General features: G+C 32.8%; 1 protein-coding gene across 5 annotated transcripts in view; it reads left to right on the top strand.

Moving 5' to 3' along the window:
• Window positions 1-20,505, top strand: part of LOC135131743 (uncharacterized protein) — a 228,195-nt gene that overhangs the window by 21,045 nt on the left and 186,645 nt on the right. For all 5 annotated transcript variants that reach the window (XM_064059600.1, XM_064059617.1, XM_064059607.1 and 2 more), the window contains exon 2: window positions 19,166-19,996. In XM_064059600.1, the coding sequence (XP_063915670.1) occupies window positions 19,697-19,996 (300 nt within the window). In that variant the 5' untranslated portion in view covers window positions 19,166-19,696. The remainder of the gene's footprint in view (window positions 1-19,165; window positions 19,997-20,505) is intronic.

Here is a 20,505-nt window from a genome sequence, read left to right as displayed (position 1 = left end):
ACAGTGTGTTTAAACACGCAACCTTTTAGCGGCTTGGCAAAAGCTTAAACATGTTGCAGTGATTACTCAGCATCGAGTAAAATTTGTCGATTTATTCTCTCTAGAAATTTAATAACGTCATCGTAAAATTTTAACAACCAAATGTTGACTAAAAAAATTGGTTGAAAGTTGTTTCGACAGAACTTCGTTCGCTCCTGAAGTACAACGAAACATATCCAGCATTTTCGAGTTGAGTTTTTTGCAAGGACACGTATGTCAACTTGGATTGGTGCAATGTAATACTAAAAGTAATAGTATTGTATTCCCAAAATTTTCTGGTAAAATAAAGTGAGCCGTTCCTGATTTAATCAATAAAATATGTAGTTTCTTCATTAATTTTTTTGAGCCACCTGTGTATATAAAAATATGAATGCAATGATAAATCACAAGTCATCATCAATTTTTTGGGAGGAATAAACGGATAGATTTTGATTAACAATGTACCATGCTCACAATAACTTTAAAACGTCTGCAAGATTTCAAAGCATTCAGTTTTGCAATTCTTTATTTAATCAAGATAAATTGACTGATTCATCAATTTTTTTTATTGATCCTGTGTAAGCAAATCTAAAAAATGAGGCAAGAGCCAAATTAAAAAAAATTATCAATAAAAAATTGGTCGAAGGCTATAAGTATAATCTGAAAAATCCAACTCTTGAAAAAATCTGATTTTACGATTTTCATTTTGTGATAACCGCTCTAAAGTAAAAACCAGGGGCATAAATAACACCCCTTGTCCTTCAGCAGTAGGTAATATCAATCTGCAGCTGTGTGTTTATTTATGTTTATGCATTGAAAGAATGTCACGTAGAAGTTAGTTTGATTTGAATCAGTTCATCTTCTCAAAACAGGACTAAAATTTTAATGAAACCACAATCGAACAAAATGTTCTGAATATCATCATTCTTATTTTATCATTATTATATAAAGACGTGCGTATTCTCCACATTTTCGTGAAAATGGAGTGGCTCGTTATTAATTTGACTAATAAAAAAATTGTGAGGACGTCATCAACATGGATAATTTTAGTCACAGCATAAAAGAAAAGTAGTCACAGATTTATACTAATGCAAGAAAACAAAAGTGGCAATTCGTCCGATGGATCCGATGAAAATACTTCCTTAGCTTACTTAGCTCGGGAAGTAAAAAGGAAAGGGCCAAGTTCGGCATCGAACCACAATTGCAGTATCGCAGATCGCCATTATCTCCGATACACCCACTGCGCCACGGAGACATTCAAACCGTGTCGGGAATAAAACGTTATACCTTGCAAGTGTTTTTGTAAAAATTGGAAGGTTTAGCGAAAAAAACTAAAAGTGGGTTCGTACACTACAAGTATATGAATATATTTTTGTGTAACATTGTTGGTGGGGATGATCAGCCAAATTTTGGTTAGCATTTAAGCAACTACATGATATGTTTAATATACATACAAAATTTGACAACAATGGGTCCAGCAGTTTCGGAGATTACGAGTCTAATACAAATGGATACAGACAGACAGACAGACAAACAGACAGAAGGACACGGGAGACTACTTTTTTCGTACTGTAGGAGTCATGAAACTTCGAGAAAACATAAAAGTGGCATTTCGTCCGATGGACTCGATTACTACACTTCCTTAGCTTACGTGGGCGGGGAAGTAAAAAGGGCCTTGAAAATTCGATGGTCTTTGAAGATAGATATATTTTTATTTTTTGGAGTTACGTACTTTCTTATTGCTTAAATAAAATTATCAATAAAATATTACAATTTGACGTAGAAAGTACGTACGAAGTCTTTCTGAGTTCTCTTCTTTTTTTCAATATCAATTTAGCGAATATTCATAAAATGTATCTTGGTTATCACTTATCAGTAAACGATCGTACTACAATGAAGAACAATTTTTATTTTATAGGAAGTACTCCACAGATTCGCCGTTATTTCGAAATCGTGAAGAGATATTTTTCGGGGTTATCAATTCTAGGGTAAAGTGATGTTTGGGTCATAGACATCAAAATTAATTTAATTAACTTAATGAAAATTGTGACCTTGCTTGTGGCTCAACAATATTTTAAAAATTTTTAGGATTACTTGTACAAGAAATGCCAAAAATTGTAAGACTACAGTAACATTATGGTTAAACAAATTAAAATTAAAACATTATCTTCACTAAAAAATTGACGAAGTCGTCTCAAGCAGTATATTGAAAAGTTTTAGTGTTGTTTTATCGCTATTTCAAGCTGTTAAGGTATTTGTACTTGTGGGTGTATCAATTGTTGATTAACATTTTAGTACAACTATTCATATTCTGAATTGTATCCTTTATGAACAAAGTAACAAACATTCTTTTCTTGAAATTACGTCAATACTACATGAATGTCAGTGGTTTCATTGTATCGGATATTACTTTTCAGTCACTCATTACAATATCGTTGAATGAGTTTTACCGATAAATGAATGAATAATAGAATAGTCGTTTTAATTATGCATGTAAATGAAATTGTCAATTGCTCAGATAAACGGAATGAACGAACTGATTTGTGTACATATACTCACAAATTAGAGAGTAAATCTTCTTTTCTTGAATTACAAATGCCAAATGCCAATATACCCTCTTTGCATGACCGTCTCTGCTAATTTTTAAATAAGCCGCATTATTTATTGTTTCATAATTTCATTAAAGCCCATTTTTATTTTAACATCCAGTAAAATAATACTACCTACATTTTTTTGTTACTTGTGCAAAGTTTATTGCACCTTTTTCATCGCAGAGTGGTATAACGTACATTTTGTCGTTTTGATGTAGCTTATTTTTGTCATTTATTCACAAAAGTAAAATATTTTATAGCGTTACTAAAAAAGAGTGGGATGAGATGCTAAAAAGTTTCAATAGGTATCTGACGCTGTTTGCGTATTAGCCTACATGTGGCAGTTGGATTGCAGATTTTTCCAGCCCCTTTTACAGTACATTTTCATTGTAATTAGCTGTGTACCTATATGAAACATAATCCAGGATGAATCAGATCTGCTGATGTTTATTGATGCGAAATAGAAGTAGTTGTCAACTTAATTTAATTTACTTTTCCCGATACGACTTCCAACAGCTACTGATGTGGTGCAGTGTATTTAACGTAAAAAAATATTTAATTCTCTCTTCTAATGCAGCCGTTTTAAAGCTTTCAGAAAACATGGTAAACTATCAGCTTGCAATTTTCAGCTGGGTTTTTAGGCTTTTCGGCGCTTTGGTAGAAAGCACATTTCATTCCATCACACTGGTGAATTTTCGTTTCATCTATTCAAAACCAACTCTTAACGCACCGTTCGATTTAACACCGGAGTTTCGGCTTGTCTGATCTCGTTCTCTTTTTGAAGTTGAACCTCTCACGTCATTATTGGCTTTCCGAGTTAAGTTCGCATTATAATCTTCTCCGTCTCTTTCGATCCGCTTTCGTACACTCACACACGAATTTTTAATGGTGGAGGTACCGACGTGTGATGCCTATATTGAATTTAACACGGTCGGATCGATCGTCCATCACAAAGGAGAAGGTTTTAAAACGCCTCGACCAGATTCGATTTGATTTCTTTGTGAGGCGTCCGATTTTTTTCCTGCTTTTTCTATAGTCGTTGGATGTTGAATTGTCGAGAATGTCAGTGAAGGATGCTGGATTTCAATAAGACGAATTTCGTGGGTACGGTGTACACTTTCCGGCGATTAAACCGTTCTTGGTTGTGAATTGTATGTGCGTTATTCGGTTTATTGTATGTAAATTTTTACTGTTAAGGGAATTTTTCGGGTCGGCGGAGTCCCTCTTTCACTTTGAATATATGGTAAAGTGTGTTGCATTATTATCGGTTTTATAGTGATTGTTGACTTACCGGTAGTCGCATTAAGGTCAGGTTGGGTAATTGCAGATGGTTCTGTATGGTCTATAGCATTTCTGTAAGTATGATAGCTGTCGGAGAGTTATTTTCAGTTTAATACTTTGAGTTGGGAGTGTGGAAATAAGTAATGAGAATCCAAGTCGAGATCATAAAGATAATGTTAGACCATTGAAAATCGACACAAGTCAACGCAAAAATGAATGAGATTTAAACAATGGAAGGAAATGGTAGAACATATCGTTTGCAGTAAAAGTATTTCTGTACTATTTACATGGTAAGATATATTAGATAAAATGTGGTTGATAGGTGAGTTATCAGTTTTGTTATTATTTAACAATCCACGAAACATTCAGACGATCACACGAAACAACTAAGAACTAAAGCTCTATTTGTAACTTTTAGGTTAAATGATATTAGGTTGAAGTATGGTAATGATATTATGCTTGTTAATGATAATATAGTTTGTTCACACATTATACCGAGAGAGCAATAAAAAACGCGATCAAAGGTAGCTATGAGTTTTTGAAGATTTGCCTTTGATACAATTTTGGTCTTGTCAAATTACCGTCAATTTGAAAGTTTGAATTGAAAATGCAGCCACCGAAGACAAACTTTCAAAAATCCATGGACATCCTTGATCGTGTTTTTTATTACTCTCTCGATGTTATTTACTCGGATATTATTTAGTCAAGGGAATTTACAAAGTTGTTTGCAACAAACTTCCCCTATGTTCGAAAGATAACCACTTCTGTCTGTATTTCAGTGGGTACTTTTCAGTGAAATATTTGTTGAATAAATTTTGAGATTGTATCATCAATTTTCTGGAATCCCAAATAAGGAAATTTCATTTAATGTTGTGTTGAATTTATATTGGTTAATTGAAATGGGACAATGTCATAGCGTTATCAAAATTTACAACCCATCTTTTATACTCCTATAATCTTTGTAAATTGAAACAGTCAATGATCCAATCTAGATTTTTTAGTACAATCCGTATACGCACAGGTGATACAGTACTAATAAGATTTACATACCATTGTACTTCGAGTTGCTGAGTTTTACTTTTAAAATGTGTGTTGTATGGGATGAAGTTCTTATATTTAGGTATACCATAGAACTTCCAATTCTCTAAATTTCAATCAACTCAAACTCCAGTTCCAATCCCAACCAAGAAAGAAATTCTGGAAGTAGATTTCACAAAAAAAAGTGCCATAGTATGCCTACTAAATTATACAGTGTATTTGTAAAATCTAGAAAAAAATTGCCACAAAATTTGACAAAATTAAAGAATTTTTCCTAGAACTGTCAATAAAGTTACCCTTTCACAGCTTCTTGGAATCTTGAAAGTTGACCATTGCAATACTGTACACTTTTCCAGTTTTTACATTAAGGAAACAGTACATGCAATCGAAAATACTAAATCGTTATTGTTTATTTCTGTTTACATGCCATTGATACACAAATCAGATATTTTCCACATAATTGATTATACTGTCACAAACAACAATTTAAAAACGGGAATTTGAAATAATTTAAACAATTTGCGCTGTTTCAAGATTAATTTTGTACAAAAGACGTCATGAAAGTTTTTCTAATGGACTCATGAGATTGAAAATTCTCGGCTTTCCTTTCAATATGCTCCTTGGTCCAATAAAAGATAACTTTCATGACTTGTAATCTAAATAATTATTACTTTTTATAAAAACGCTGGGTCACGTCATGAATTTTAAATGTCAACCTGACTCGAAATAGTTAACTATTAGTTAGAATTTTTGACAAAATAATTTAGACTGAGCTTTCGTAAATGATAAAGGTTTTTTTGCATTAGGATACCGCACTCACAAAACAAGATGTCGCGCGAACATTGATTGGATTATTTACGGTAGGTAATATGCTGAAAAATATTGCTTCTTTTTTAAAATGTCCAGATGTAGGTACAAGAATATAGGCACACGCCGTTGCTTTGAAAGTCATCAACTTTACTCCTTAAATCTAATTTCAAAATTTAAAACGTTAAAAAGTCTAGGAGGCGCAACGCGTTATGTTTACAATTGTACTTACAAGTGAAAATAGATACTTAAATGTGATATACTCGTTAAACACACAAAACGTACGGATTCTGCTCACACATACGAAGTTCCTTGAATAGATTCGTTATTTCGCTTCAAGTATACAGTTTTGTTATCGGTAAGTGAATCTTTTACTTTACACTAGAATCAGTGCGACTGACTGCTGTAGTATAATGATATCAATTTATCACGTACCTGGCAATGCTAAAATAAAGTTTGAATTACCATGTACTTGCCTTGTGTATTATTAATTTGAACTCGCTTTTACGAGGGTTTTGAAGTATATTGTTCAGCTATTTGACCTTTTAAATTTTAAGGATCTGTTTGAGAGATATACCATGCTCTGTTGTTGTGTTCTACACTTATTTACACTACCACAATTACATCGTGTTGAATCATAATCTATAATTACTGTTTCAGTTGGTCTGAACAAATTTTGGTCGAAATTGGTAAAACTGTCGCTCCAACTTATTTCCTGTTGGCAAAATTGACGCGGTTGGTAGTGAAATTTAATTTAGATCAAGATTCGTTGATTTATTATTAAAATGTCATGTCAGAACTTAACTAGACTAGTAATGTACAATTTCGTTTTTAGTATGGTTGTAGTTAACAAATAAATTTGCCGTAGTTGTAAATTGAAGATCAGTTATATACAAATAATTTTAAACGTCGTCGTAACTGTTCCAAAAGGAATGAAAACGAAAATGGATATTGATTTTGATCTACTTAAATAGTAGTTTGTCGGATCTAATACAAAACATCATGATGTATTGTGACGTAAGTTATCCAGAATGCTCAAAAGTATTCAAGCCAAATTTTAAAGTAAAATCTATTAAATTCCTTAAATAAAAGCCCAAAATGATACAAGGCGTACATAGTATTTATTAAAAAAATATCACAACAAGTTTCATTAATTGCCCGAAAACATGTAACAGATCTCCCTCCTTTGTTGGGGGGTTTAAAAATTCAAAATTACTTGATTACATTGACTGTTTCGTGCTTTGACGAAAGGTGTTTTAAAAGTTTTAATGAAACGATGAAATTCAATAAATTTGCGGTACGAAGGGAGCCGAGCCACCTAATTGTAAACCGCAGACGAAGAGTAAATTCCATCTTTTTACAGAGTCGTAAAAAAGAGGAAATTTTATGATTAATAAGTGAAATTCCTTTTTTCTTGGCGTATAAATGGTTGTAGTAAAACGGTTTGGTCCAAAGTAAATGCCGAAGTAAATGTAAAAAAATGCAATTTTATGTTCGGAGGAAGGCAGTTCTTTAGGTCGTAATTAAATTTAATTACTAAATGGGGTGTAAAAAACGCTCTTTTATAAATTTATAATCCAGTTTGGCTCCTTTAAAACTTCAATTTCTTTTTACCTATTTCGATTGACGTATTTTTCTCGATCCCTCCAAGTCTTCAATTTATCAGCCAGCGAAAAAATACGCTCGACGTAAGTATGGTGATTAAAAATACGTTCGCAGAATAAACCACATGCATAAATATCTCAGCCCTCGCGCCGCGAAATAAATCTACGACCGAAATTAAAAGCGTTGGTCGAAAGGGGTAGCAAAAAATAAACGAGGAAAACGGATGGTAGATTTAATCTGTAAAAAAGCGACCGACAAGGATAAAATACATTTTATTTAGTTTCTCATGTTTTATTATTGCCGCAGCGGTATTAATTCAGTCGTAAGAGATGTGTTTTTTGTTTATTTTTCATTAGTATAACGCTTTTCTGAAAATCTACTCTTTTAGTTATTGCAGGCTTACGACATAAAAATGCGCGATCCAATTTTACACTTGTTGATTTTAATTGCTGGTCACCAGAATGCCAATAAACAATGTGTTATCCAGACAGTGTGTCGCGGCCATATAGTATATAAAAAAAGAAGATCTAAATGCTCGACGTCGACGTGATGATATTTTTTCCGTTTGAGTTGATATTTGTCAGAAATGTAGCAACATTTTTGTAAGCAAAATGATATAACTCGTTACCTATTTATTCAGTTCAGATGACATGCAACTTATGGGAGAAATTTCGCAACGATATTGAAAATGTAGCGAGTTTTTTAAGAAGTTTATGTTCTGCACAATTTGTTATGAATTTCATTTGAAACAAGTTTTTTTTTTTTAATTTTAACGGCGTTTGAATTACATGTTTCTGTTATTTATCGCGTTACACTTTAGAGTATATTTAAAATTTTGTCTTAATACTACCTGGGCGTCACCTAGAAAATTGTCAATAGTAATATTTCGAGTGCATGTCAAGGAGACAATTTGATTTGCACAAGCAGATATTTGCAGAATATTTTCTGAAAAAAAAAATGTGTATTTATCTTTCTATTCCAATAATATTACAAGATTGACGTAATTTACACAAAAATGATGAAAAATCAAATATTTTCTTTTTTTTTTCTTATAACGTAAAATATAAAAAAGTAAAAATGCATTTTGGCCGGTTTGGCAAAGTCTGCTCGAGCAAAATCGATATGGCAATAAATATTTTGAATCCAGTTAACACTGAAAAATCAAAAGGATATGCATGGAAGTAATTTGAAAATTTTTGTGCGGAAAGAGGGTATGTTTTTGAAAGAAATAACAACTGTATCGGAACCCGGTGTGATATTAAAAATTTCACCTTCAATGTGAGACGATGTGATGGTACAGAATGTAAGGAAAGCGTAATCAAGACTCTAACTATGGAACACAGTCACAAAAGGAAGGCCTGCAGTGTAATAGAAAAAATGCGGGGACAGATAGTTAGAAGGCAAAAGCTTCCTTAATTGTTTGTACATGTAATAATTATTGTATCTTAAAAAATGAAACGTACCTTTTCTAAATAAAAATTTGAAATTAAACTTATTATTATTTATCATTTTCAACTAAATGTCATATCTCATTTTGCATTTGTGCAAAACTACCCCTGAATTCTATTTGAATTGGTCGTCATGCAAAATTGTAAATAATGTGATTTGTGTGTAAACAGCTTCGAACCAGTTTGTTTCTTAACATTTAATTTTTTTTTTAAAAAAGTCTTTCTATCACTGTGCTTCACCAAGCGAGGTTTTTCATATTCTTGGAAATTTTCAGTTATGGCTAATATTGAAATTATTTTTGAAAATTGTAGATAACTGGTAACACGACTTTTCTTTCAATTTTTCGATTCTAGCGGTGTCTCATTGTCTGAGATATCGCCCGAGTTAAAAAGAAAGTCGCGTTGGTAAAAATTTTTAACAAATAAATCTTCTTTTCAAAAATAGTACACAACTTTACCGCCTTTTGGTTTGAATACAACACATTCATACACAAAGAACTCGTTTCCTGAAAATTTCAAAATATATTTTGTCTAAGTAACGCAGAAAACTTTATAGATAATATAATGACAATTACAGAAATAACAGAACTGTACCAAAAATTTAAAAAAAGGGAAGAAAGAATGGAAGGAAACTTTTAAAAAAATTTTATATGTATATACATGTTTTAATAGATTGCCATTTTTACTTAAACTACTTAATAGACCAAAGTTGTAGACTGGATCGTAATTATATTTTTGTTATTAAATATATATATATATATATATACTCGTATATATCGTCTTAAGAAATTAACATTATTATCAAACATTATATGTGTATTATGTCAAACGCTCGTGTAATATCATGTAAAACGCTAATCAAACTTTGTTTAATCATTCTCACCAACAATGCTATGACGTCACTTCAAAATTATACATAGTAAATGGGTTTTAAATTGTATAAAGTAGCATACTCCACCATGTGTAGTTTATGGATCCCTGTTGAATTTTTACTCAAGACATCCAGATTTTTGGAAAAATAAATCAAAATTGTGTAACAATATTTTGCAGTTTAATTTTAATTTTATCGTAATCATGGTAAATTTTTAATCAAAATGTAGGTATGTCTTTATGCTCCGCAAAAATTGATTACCGAATAAATTTTATCTAAAATGTACAAAATATGATGAGTCTATACTTGTGATTTATCATTGCGCTCATATTTTTAGAATTGCTTATACAGAGTGACTCAAAGAATTAATATATGACCCAATTTATTTTATTCCTTAATTCAGAAACTGCAAAACCGAATGTGTGAAATCTTAAAGTTATCGTTAACCCTTCCTAACCATTAATGTCATCTGAAGATTTTGCCGAATCGTATTATCGAAATTGTGCAAAATATGATGTGTTTATACTTGTGATTACTTTTATTTAATTAGGAATGGCTTACTCTATTTTCCAGAAAATTTGGGAATGCAATACTGTTATTATTAGTGTTATACTACACATTGATGCAAGTGTCCTTGTAAAAATTTTGATGACGTCATCACAGAATTTTGTAAAGCAGAAACTCCTTTGAAACACACGCGTTGCGCGCTTTTTTACATTTACTTTAACATCACATACATATTTTTATTTTAAATTACCTTAAAAAAGTAAAATACAGATAATGATATGATGTTACAGATTGTTGGTCCCATACACTATTAAATTTGTGATGTTCTATGTGTACCGAAGTTGGACAAAACTTCCCAGAAAACAGTAAAATATTTAAATATCCAGCGAATAAACGTAAAAGACGATTGATGTGTCATCTGAGAATCTGCCAGAAACAATTCAGGAGATAAAAAATAAGCTGATAATCTTAGCGAATATTAATTAACTCACTAAAATTACCTAATGTCGATTGAATTAATCCGCGAAAACGTGGGGCATTATTACTTCAGCTTTAAACGTCGATAGTCTACTTACCATTGAGTGTCGCAAGTAACGTGTTTTCAGATACTTTTCTTGTTTTCTGAAAATAAATCGTTTTTACTGACTGTAGTTGATTTATATGTCGCGCTTTGCTTTTTTAAGAGTTGACGATTTTTCATGGAAAGGAAATTGTTGGAAGAGCGGAATATGCAAGGGCAATAAGATTTCACAACCCTATTTGTCAAGAAATTTTATTTAAAGGCCTGCGTAAAATAGGTGGACAAGGATTCTTTATTGTTCAGGAATTTATATGGTTGTGGATTTTCGGCAAAAATACGATTTCACACTTTCAAGTTCCTTTCGAACATAAAAGCATGCGCTGATCCGACGAGATATTTTTATCAGGAATGACCCTCCACCGTAGGTGAAAGCTATACAAAAGTTGTGATTATGATAAGACCGAATATCCTAAAATCCCAAATTTATGGGAATGGATATGACAAAGGAGCATTTTGCATATGATACGCGTTCCATAAATGTCTAGATAGGGTGGCTGGTAGTCTTTCCCGGTATCGAACTATTTTAGGTGTGGCAGAAGATGATGAGGGTCTGTATGTAGACCAAATTAAGATAACATTCGATATCGTTATAGAGCACTAAAAGCAAGATTGTCTGCGATGGTTTCGATTTGTTTCAGACATTTGTGTAAAAGAGAAAATAAGGGTTCACCATCCATTCAGGCGATGTTTTGCTGTTTTTTTTTTTCTCTCTGATAATATTGCATCGTTTTATCCAGACAGCTCTTCCCATCTGGTTTTGTTCGCGTCTGTTATCAATTCAATAATCCAAATTCTATTACAAAACATTTCCGCGTGTTCCATTTTAAAATCTTCTTCGTCAACTCGGCCGTATTTCAGTTCTCTCTTCAGAATCCCAATTTGCAGGTTGTCGTAGAGTTCACCTGAACCCCCTTATAAAAAAGCAGTCCCCGGTAAATAATGTGTCCGATTACGCCTATCGCTTATCTCTTCGGTCCGTAGAGAAGGGAGGGTCGCACCGTGCCCCCGGCACCGCCACCACCACTTGTTTATATCCGTCTTATCTCACTTCCGCTAACGGTTTCAGCGCGAATTTTAAACTTATTCCCAGCATATTTTAACAGTTTTGTGTGCTCAGGTATTTTTGCCCCGGGTACCTACAGCTTTAAGCGACGTCATGGCTCGTTTTTTATTGTTCCCCTTTTTAAAAGAACCCTTCAGATAGCGAACAAGATTGGACTCGAGATTGATATCGTGGCCCAAAGCGCTTACCTTCGAGATGAGGTAAAACCATTTCACTACTAAATTCAATTAGACTTGTGATGAAAGTTTCCTTCTTTCTACTAACTTTGAGATGAATAATCCTCGAAGCCACTTACCGCACCATCCAATTAAAGGCGGCACTATTTTTACTATATTCCTCACTGTTGCCATAGTTAATGAAAGTTGCTTGTATGCAGCTGGAACGAAGATGTCTGGACCAAAACGACGAAAACAAACAAAGATCGTATATTTAACAACTTCCGTTTATCCTCTTTCGGGGACCGTTCCAAAAATAATATCGCCCTGAAAAAGAAGGGGTTTAGGTAAAAGAAAATCTTTTTTATGAAACGGATGCAAGTAAGAAGTGAAAGACGGCTGGGATACTTTTTCGAGATGACTTAAGGAATCTTATTTTCGACTAAGGGTTTTCTTTTTAGTCCTTTACTGTTTTGTGGGTGGCTAATTTTAGAAAAGTTGGATTTTTTGTGGACGATGTTGTTTTTAGCTTAAACGGATAACATAGTTCTGGTAATACTGACATCGCTGGAATTGACACCGTAGACATACAATATTTATATGTTTATTTTAGTTTTTAATATAAGAATAAATATAACTTGTTTAAGTAAATAGTCCCATTTATTAATCATATATTAATATAAAATTACGTTTACAAAAATCAGTTGCTAAAAACACTTTTTCCTCATGTAGCAGCAGTATTATATCAAGTACCGCCCATCTATCCTCTGGTGGCTATGTTATTACTTGGACAATCTTTTAAACGGAATTATTTTTTTTGTTTATCTCCACCAAATTGTGTTGACTTATTCTCAAAATTTTGCTAAATAAATCCTATCTAAAATGTGCTAATCAATATGCTTTTATACTTCTGGTTTATTAATGGAGTCTTATTTTTGATCTTGGAGAAAAGTTTAAAAAGGTACATACAACAAAATTCGTAGAAACAAAAGAACCGATTGCTCTGCAATTGGATACTGTCATCTAACAATTTTGCAAACTTAATCTCCTTTTAAATTTTAAAAAAGGCTGGTTCTGTACATGGAGTTTCTTCATAGATTCTTATTTTTTACATTTTTTTATATGGGTGTCTTAAAAAAATTAATAAGTGAAGCAGTGTATTGTATTAACTAAATAAAAAAAAATGTTGGTTTATGTCATTTTCCTGAAAGTGTCTAAACTCAGTGCTTATTAATGCTACACTAACTATGAAAAATGATGTCCGCTTGATTTGATTGACATTGATGGACGTCGCGTAATTTTATTGAGACAGAAAATCTCATTGGGAGGAACATACTGCTGGTTTGTCTGTAATAATCGACCCGTTTTTTTATTTTAACATATAGGATTATCACGAAAAATTAAAGTTTTTTAATGAAACATAGTTGATTTATTTGATATTCGAGTTATTGCCAAATAATATTTCTTCTTTTTCTAGAGTTTGCTTCAATTTGCAAAATTTTTTATTTGATATTACGAATTTTCTTGATTTTTAACAAACCGTTACTTCTTATTGTAGTTCTTATGCAAGAGAGAGAGGGAGATTTAGTTGAACAAATTTAAGGAGAATACAATTATCTTTCCACCACTTTTTTAGGATTCAACTGCTGAACTGATTGTAGGAAAATTTTATGCATGGTTATTTAAGAGAAGATTCTTGCCTAAAAAATTCAAAATGCAACTATTAATACAATTACATGGCAATCTCTGATATTTACTATCATTATGTTTTTAAATAAAATATTGTTAGCTGTTTGGTTTTGATAATTTGGAAATAAGCGTCAATTGTTAGATTAAAGTCAAAACGAACAAATTCATTCATCAGTGTATAACCAACATCACTTTAAATACATTCTAAAAATATTTTACAACCAACTCGCAAAATTCTAAAACCATAAATTATTCAGGTACGACCGCGAAAAACCGTCTGCTTGGGGAACACAGGAAATTCTGTAGGCACGCGACATGGCTTACAAGTTTACAAGGACCCTAATGCGAAAAACCGATTCGGCATTTTCAACCAAATAATCCTAATTATGTCATAAAATTTTATTAGTATGCTTCTAAAGTGATCTTATAATACGTATAATGTTCTCTACACAACCGCGAAACACTAACTATATATCAATCATATGTTATTGTCGTTTTAATACACTCTGACGAAATGCCAGTTTTAACATGATAGTATCTGACACTATGTCAAGTTGTTACACAAAACATAACTACAGTAGACTCATTTGACATACACCTTGTAAAACTTTTATGACTTAAGCGGCTTAAGCCAAAGCACCCTTATAAGTCAAACTGGCTATTGTATAACTTAACTCAATTCACAGCTCCGTTATGGCAACAATGGACAGTAGTAATCCTTGCGGTTGGGGTTCACAAAGCTTAGAATAGCCAGTTTGACTTATAAGGGTGGTTTGGCTAAAGCCGCTCAAGTCATAAAAGTTTTACAAGGTGTATATCAAGTGAGTTTACAGTATGTTTTACTTTTTGTTTTAAATAATATGAAATATCACAGATGATTTTAAAATTCTATTTCTGATTGCGTTTAGAATTTTTTAGGCGTGGAGCTTTTTTGGGGAAAAAAATCAAAATTGTATAACATTTCACAGTTTGATTTAAAAACGAATACTCTTGCAAATGTTTTAAAGTGATTGTATACATGATAAAAAAAAGAAAATTGATTTGTTTATCCCTCTCAAAAACGTGGTGACGACATCTCAAAATGTTGTTGAATAAATTCAATCTAGAATGTGTAAAATATTATGAGTCTACTACACTTGTGGTTTACCATTGCATTTATATTTTTTAGAACTGCGTATACAGGATGACTAAAAAAAATGAATGCAAGTTTATTGATTAAAGCAACAACGCTTAACATCAATTTGCTTAAATTTTGGGAATACAATCCTGTTGTTAATAGTATTACACTGCACCTATTCAATTTGATATGTGTCCTTGAAAAAAAGTTGATGACCTTATCGCAAAATTTTATTCTGGAAAAATTCATTTAAAACATACGCATAACATGCTTTTTTACTTATGGTTTAACAACCCACGCATATCTCTAAGTTATAGAAGGAATCCTAAATAAATAAAAATAAAATTTATCTAAGAAACTAGATTTCTTTTATTGTACTTCAGTGGCAATGGAAGTTCTGTATAAATAATTTTAAAGCAGTTTTTTTATTACAAGATTTTAAACTTTTGGAACTCTAGTGCATGACGTTAAACTAGTCGTCGTTCCGCTCTTAATAAAAAATTGTTACTAAATAATTGTTATTTGAATTTAAAGTTATTTATTACATGCACTGTTATTGGGCTGAGTTTTCACTAAAACATTCGAATTTCTTCGAGGTTAAATTTAAAATTAAGTTACTTGCAATTCATGCCTAATTGCGAATTTAATATTTGTAAACTAGACTGACACCAAGTATCGAAATTAAAAAATTGCCAAGTTAGCTAATAGTAGTAATAACGAAGAGCTGGAGTAGCGACAATGACCACATATTAGCAAATTATGTATCGTGCTAGATTTCCTCCTGGAAGAGTAATCCTATAAGCTCGACGTGCTCTTTTTGAAAAAGTGGCTAGTTCCTGCGAGAGGAAATTGCGCTAAAAATTTGCCTCGCAAATGATGGAGTGAAACGACGGATTAGCAGTTGTATAGTTCCATAATAGATGGGAGTGCAGCTCGTCTCCACCAAGAGATCCCGTTGGTTCACCCTTGGGTCCTAATAGATCATTAGAGGAAGGGTAATTTGGAGCCCGGCCAGGTCATCAGAGGCCGGAGATGATGATCAGCATCGGCCACCCGGAAATAGGGTCAATCTCGATGCGATGTTGCCTCCTCTTCGTCCCTCTGCCGTCAACCGCCCAATCACAATAAACGAATTTTTAAATTGAATTGGGGTAATTGGTCGTCGTTTTTCTGCTAGGAAATCTTGACAAGTTGTAAATAATTACGCGGTTATTGAATTTAGGCCGAGCATGTTTTCTCAGTTTTAGCGAGGGAAATGCGGTTTCAATTTGATAAAAGCTAGAATTACAAACTTCGAAAATTGGAACAATGAAATTTCGTCCTAAAATATAAACGTAATTTAATTCCGACGGGAAGGTTTAATTTCATCAAAGGAAATTCGCATCGTACGGAAAAACATCACCTATATTTACGAGGGTGATTTGAAAATGTGAGAACCGACGTATAAGTAGGAGTGATAGATCTAGTATTTCTCAATCTGTAATGTCTCATTTTCCTTATCAACAAGATCGTTGTATTAGTGTGATTTGTTAGTTAGTTTCTTTTAAATAGTTACCCGCAATTTTAGTGATTTTTCGGAGTTTTTAAAATTATGCACTTCTTATGTTATGTTAAATGTCAAAGATGGTTTTTAAATTTAATTTTTTAGGCTAGAGCTTCTTGTGAATAATTCTCTATAGATTAAATTAAGTCGCACACAAAACTTCGCGACAAAGTGGATTCGCAACAATAGCCACAAAACATTTAATTAAATTATCTTTTATTTTTTTTAAAATGGTATGAAACAGCAACGATGGTTTTGAAACTACATTTCTAGTTGCTTCTCGTGAATAACCCTGTATAACATCTAAGGGTATCGGCTTCAAAAATTTACAGTAAAATTTGCTGTTACGGATTGATTTTAGATTTGTTCCAAATGTCCTACAGATTATAACTCTGGGGAAACATTGATTTATTGAATTTATAATTATGTATTGAAATAATTGTTGGCGATTTTTCTTGCAAAGACTTCAACCGTTAATTCTTACTGACTAGAAAGCGTTACTCAATTGAATTCAAAAAGTATAAATTTTCTAAAAATATTTTATATTGATAACAGACTCGAAAATGCAAAAAATTTGTTTCGGATTACTCAGTATCATCCAGTTTACGAGTTGCTCTTTCAAGTTAAAATGTTAAATTGCAGGATCCAATCTGACCGTTCAAAACTAGTTACGCTCATATGAAATATACATGTTTGGAGCATTACAGTTTTAGAAATTGAGATTTTCCAATACCAATACGAAAGTTATATTGAGTTTGAAATTGATCTGGCGTATTTGCACCTCGGTACAAGACTCGGGGGATTGCAATTGTAAATGTTGTGCTTCAGTTTCATATTTTCCATAATTTAGCGTCGACTGCAGAATATTCAGATTGGTTTGTTGGCTGCGTCGTTTCTGAGGATGCACACATTGTAACATCCCGAGGAATATAAATGATACACACATGTGCTAAGCATAATAAACACGTGTTGTTACCAACGCGAAGCGATAAAAACACCACTTGTTAAGAGCTTAATTGATTACGTTCGCGGCGTTGGGCCATCTTCATCGTGTCTTTTTCACTAAACTGCTCAACTTTGTTTTTGCTATATTGCTTCATTTAAACTTCATAATATACCTTTTGGTGTATTCCACCAAAGGAAATTTAACGATAATGGAATCATAATAATAAAAATTGTTTACGGTCGGCTCATATCAAATCGTTGTTTAAATTGCAGAGAATTTAGGCGTCACTTTTACCGAACAATAAAACGAGAAAAAAAGTTGTTGACATCGCCGTCATCTCAGTCAATTTTCTGGATTGTCTTCTCGACGAAAAATCATTTCAGCCAGTTCGGTGTCTTTAGTAAATTTCGTTATTTCATTCGAACCTGACAAAACACGGGGTTTCCACTTTTACGCCTCTGGAACAAAAAATCTACGGTCAGTTTCCTTGTTCTTATATCAAGGATCATTTATTATCACAGCTCGGCTGTCGGAAAAACGCATACAAAAACTGTTCCCCGGGAAAAGCTTATGACAGTGTTGGGAAACATGTTTGATGGTCGTTTTTTCCACATGCGTTGATTGCGACTTTTTGACCTTTGTGTGGCGAATAGTGGTGTAAAACCGGGCAATGATGCGAAATTCGACTTTAATTAGTGAAAAACAAGTTATGAATATTTCATGCCAGTAGAGTGTTAACATAATTCTGCAGTAAATGTTATATTTTTACTTTTGATTTTGAAGATTTATTAATTCATTAAATTATCTGATATAAAGTGAAAATATATTTGTTGTGGTGCTTTTTACGGGTCCTGTGCACGCGATGTGTTTACGCGTGGAAAATATGTGTGTTAACACAAGTAATTATAGAGGCAGCAAAGACAACACAGCTACAGGAAGTTACATGGATTTAATATTAACAACAACGTTTACCTTATCGTACCTCTGTCGTATTGACATTTGATAGCAAAAAACATTGTTGGTGAGTGTTGCTTTTCTTGTTCCTCCTCTGTTCCACCCACTGAACTCCAAAACCAGGGTGTTATAATGTTACTAAATGACAATATATTACTTGTGTAGGCTTGAACGGTTGTTGCTAATTTATTAAACATTCTACAAGTCATAGCAACTTAATGTTTATTAAAAGCTTAGTAAAGGAACTTACTGTCGATATACATACGGTTAAATAAATGATCAGTTTATAAGGCTTAAGTTTCCAACAACGAAACTTGTAAGTTGGATGATATCGTGATCACGAGTTGAAATTATTGTAAATACTGAATAATACCCTCAGCTTTGTACAGGGAGCAAAGGGAAATGTATGCGAAACCTTAGCTAAGGCTTTACCAAAAGTTGTTTGTACTGAGCTTCTTGAATTTAGCTGAAGGAAAATATTTATTTAAGCAGGTTGCTTTAAGCGGTTTAATTAAGGCGATTTAAGATATTCTTGATATAGTTACACCGTTATTGTAAATATTTATTTTAAGTCACTTTTTGTTAAAATGAATTACTTTGCGATTATTTTCCTTCAAAAATAATCACAAAGTAATTCCTGTATAAATTGATCAGAATTAATAGAATTTTAAATCTATATAAGTATTTCAGTATTTCAAAAATAATTGAAAACAACTTTAGTATCGATTCCACACACGAATTATTTCCTAAATAATTTTTAGCATGTAAAACGGCACGCATTGGTTTTGCGTAATACGTCATCCTCGTTATGGATTTTTAGATCAAGCTAAAAGACGCCGATGTTTTTTTAAATCAAATCGTCACTTTTTAAATAGTACTTAGTAGCAGATGTAGTAGCAATTAATGTGTCGGCGAATGATTCTATAAATTAACCGTTTGCTTTTTGTTTCAGATATAAAAGACGCCGTCGTCCATTAAGTCTTCGAAGAAGAAATATTTATAAAAATCAAAAATAAATAAGTATATAGGTGTTGAAAATTATAAAGTGTTGTTTATATTTGTTAAATCGATGTTGTTATATGAGTATGTCATCGAATTTATTAAATAGAAGTGCGTTTAACGAGTGCCGTGTTTATATACGACGGAATGAATGAATGATTCAATGTTTATTAGTAAAGAGAGAGATACCGAGTACATACACACGACCTTACAACTTATAGCTCCTATTATAAGGTCAATGGCCATGCATTTCTCAGCTTAGAGATGTCTGCACTCAGTATGCGTTTAGACTTTCATAGTATTCCTACAAAGGGTTGACTAAGTTTTTTCCTCTCCCACTACCACCAAAAATACGCGGTTGTGATTCGTAACTTCCATCCAGAAACCTTAGATTGTTTAAATTAGTGTTTTCCTTGTTAAGTTTCAATTCGTTCTCGTAATGGAGGTGACTTAAGCTAGTTTCGTTTGTTGTTGAAGTGTGAAAATGGCTGAGGATTCGAGTGCGAATTCGCGACGGCTCAGCCAAATTTTCGATCCGCTGTCACGATTGACCGAATTGACGAGGTCCTCGCATTCGACGCCGTCGTCGCCGCGTCTGCTTCCGCGTCGACCTCGAGACGTCACCTCTTCGGCTCTGCCACCGCTGGACGGCTTGGATTCTGGGCCGAGTCGCGTCGTTGATCCCGGCAGCGTTAATTGGCAAGAAAGATGTCTGGAATTGCAGTTGGAGTTGCACAGGAGTCGGACGCAGGCCACCAGGACGAGGGATATGCTGAGAGAAAAGGTATGCTTTAAAATGTTGTTGTTAACATTGATTAAGGATCCGTCTCTTACACACTGGTTTATTTATATTATACAGTGAAACATGTTTTGATAAACTCATAAAAATGTGTTGTTTCCACAAGTTCACTACTGATTCTAATGTAGTTTGCTACGTTAAGGTTACGCTGGTTGCCATATAGTAAGGTGATGAAAATACCACGGAAATGGTTCTAAATTATCACCTTACATTTTTTTACTAATAAATTTAAAACGACGGATCTCCTAATGACATTTCTGTTTCTACTGGAAAAAGGTTACTTTCTGCGTCCCTAGTGTTAATTTTTTCGATTTATTATTAAAAAAATAACATACAATAAAATAGAATAAAATTTTTAAAAAGTAGCACCAGAGAAGCGTAGATTAAAGTTTTGTTTTTCCGACGGTGGTAATTATTATTATTTTTTATGCATAATAATATTTATCCAAAAAATTGATTGCACTACAAACCATTAGCAAACGATTTATAGTGGA

Source organism: Zophobas morio, unplaced genomic scaffold, assembly GCF_036711695.1.
Source record: "Zophobas morio isolate AGI-343-1 ecotype UQ-CSIRO unplaced genomic scaffold, CSIRO_AGI_Zmor_V1 ptg000002l, whole genome shotgun sequence".
NCBI classification, from domain to species: Eukaryota; Metazoa; Arthropoda; class Insecta; order Coleoptera; family Tenebrionidae; genus Zophobas; species Zophobas morio.
Note: the sequence above shows the minus strand (reverse complement) of the source record. Positions and strands in the feature narration are given on the sequence as shown.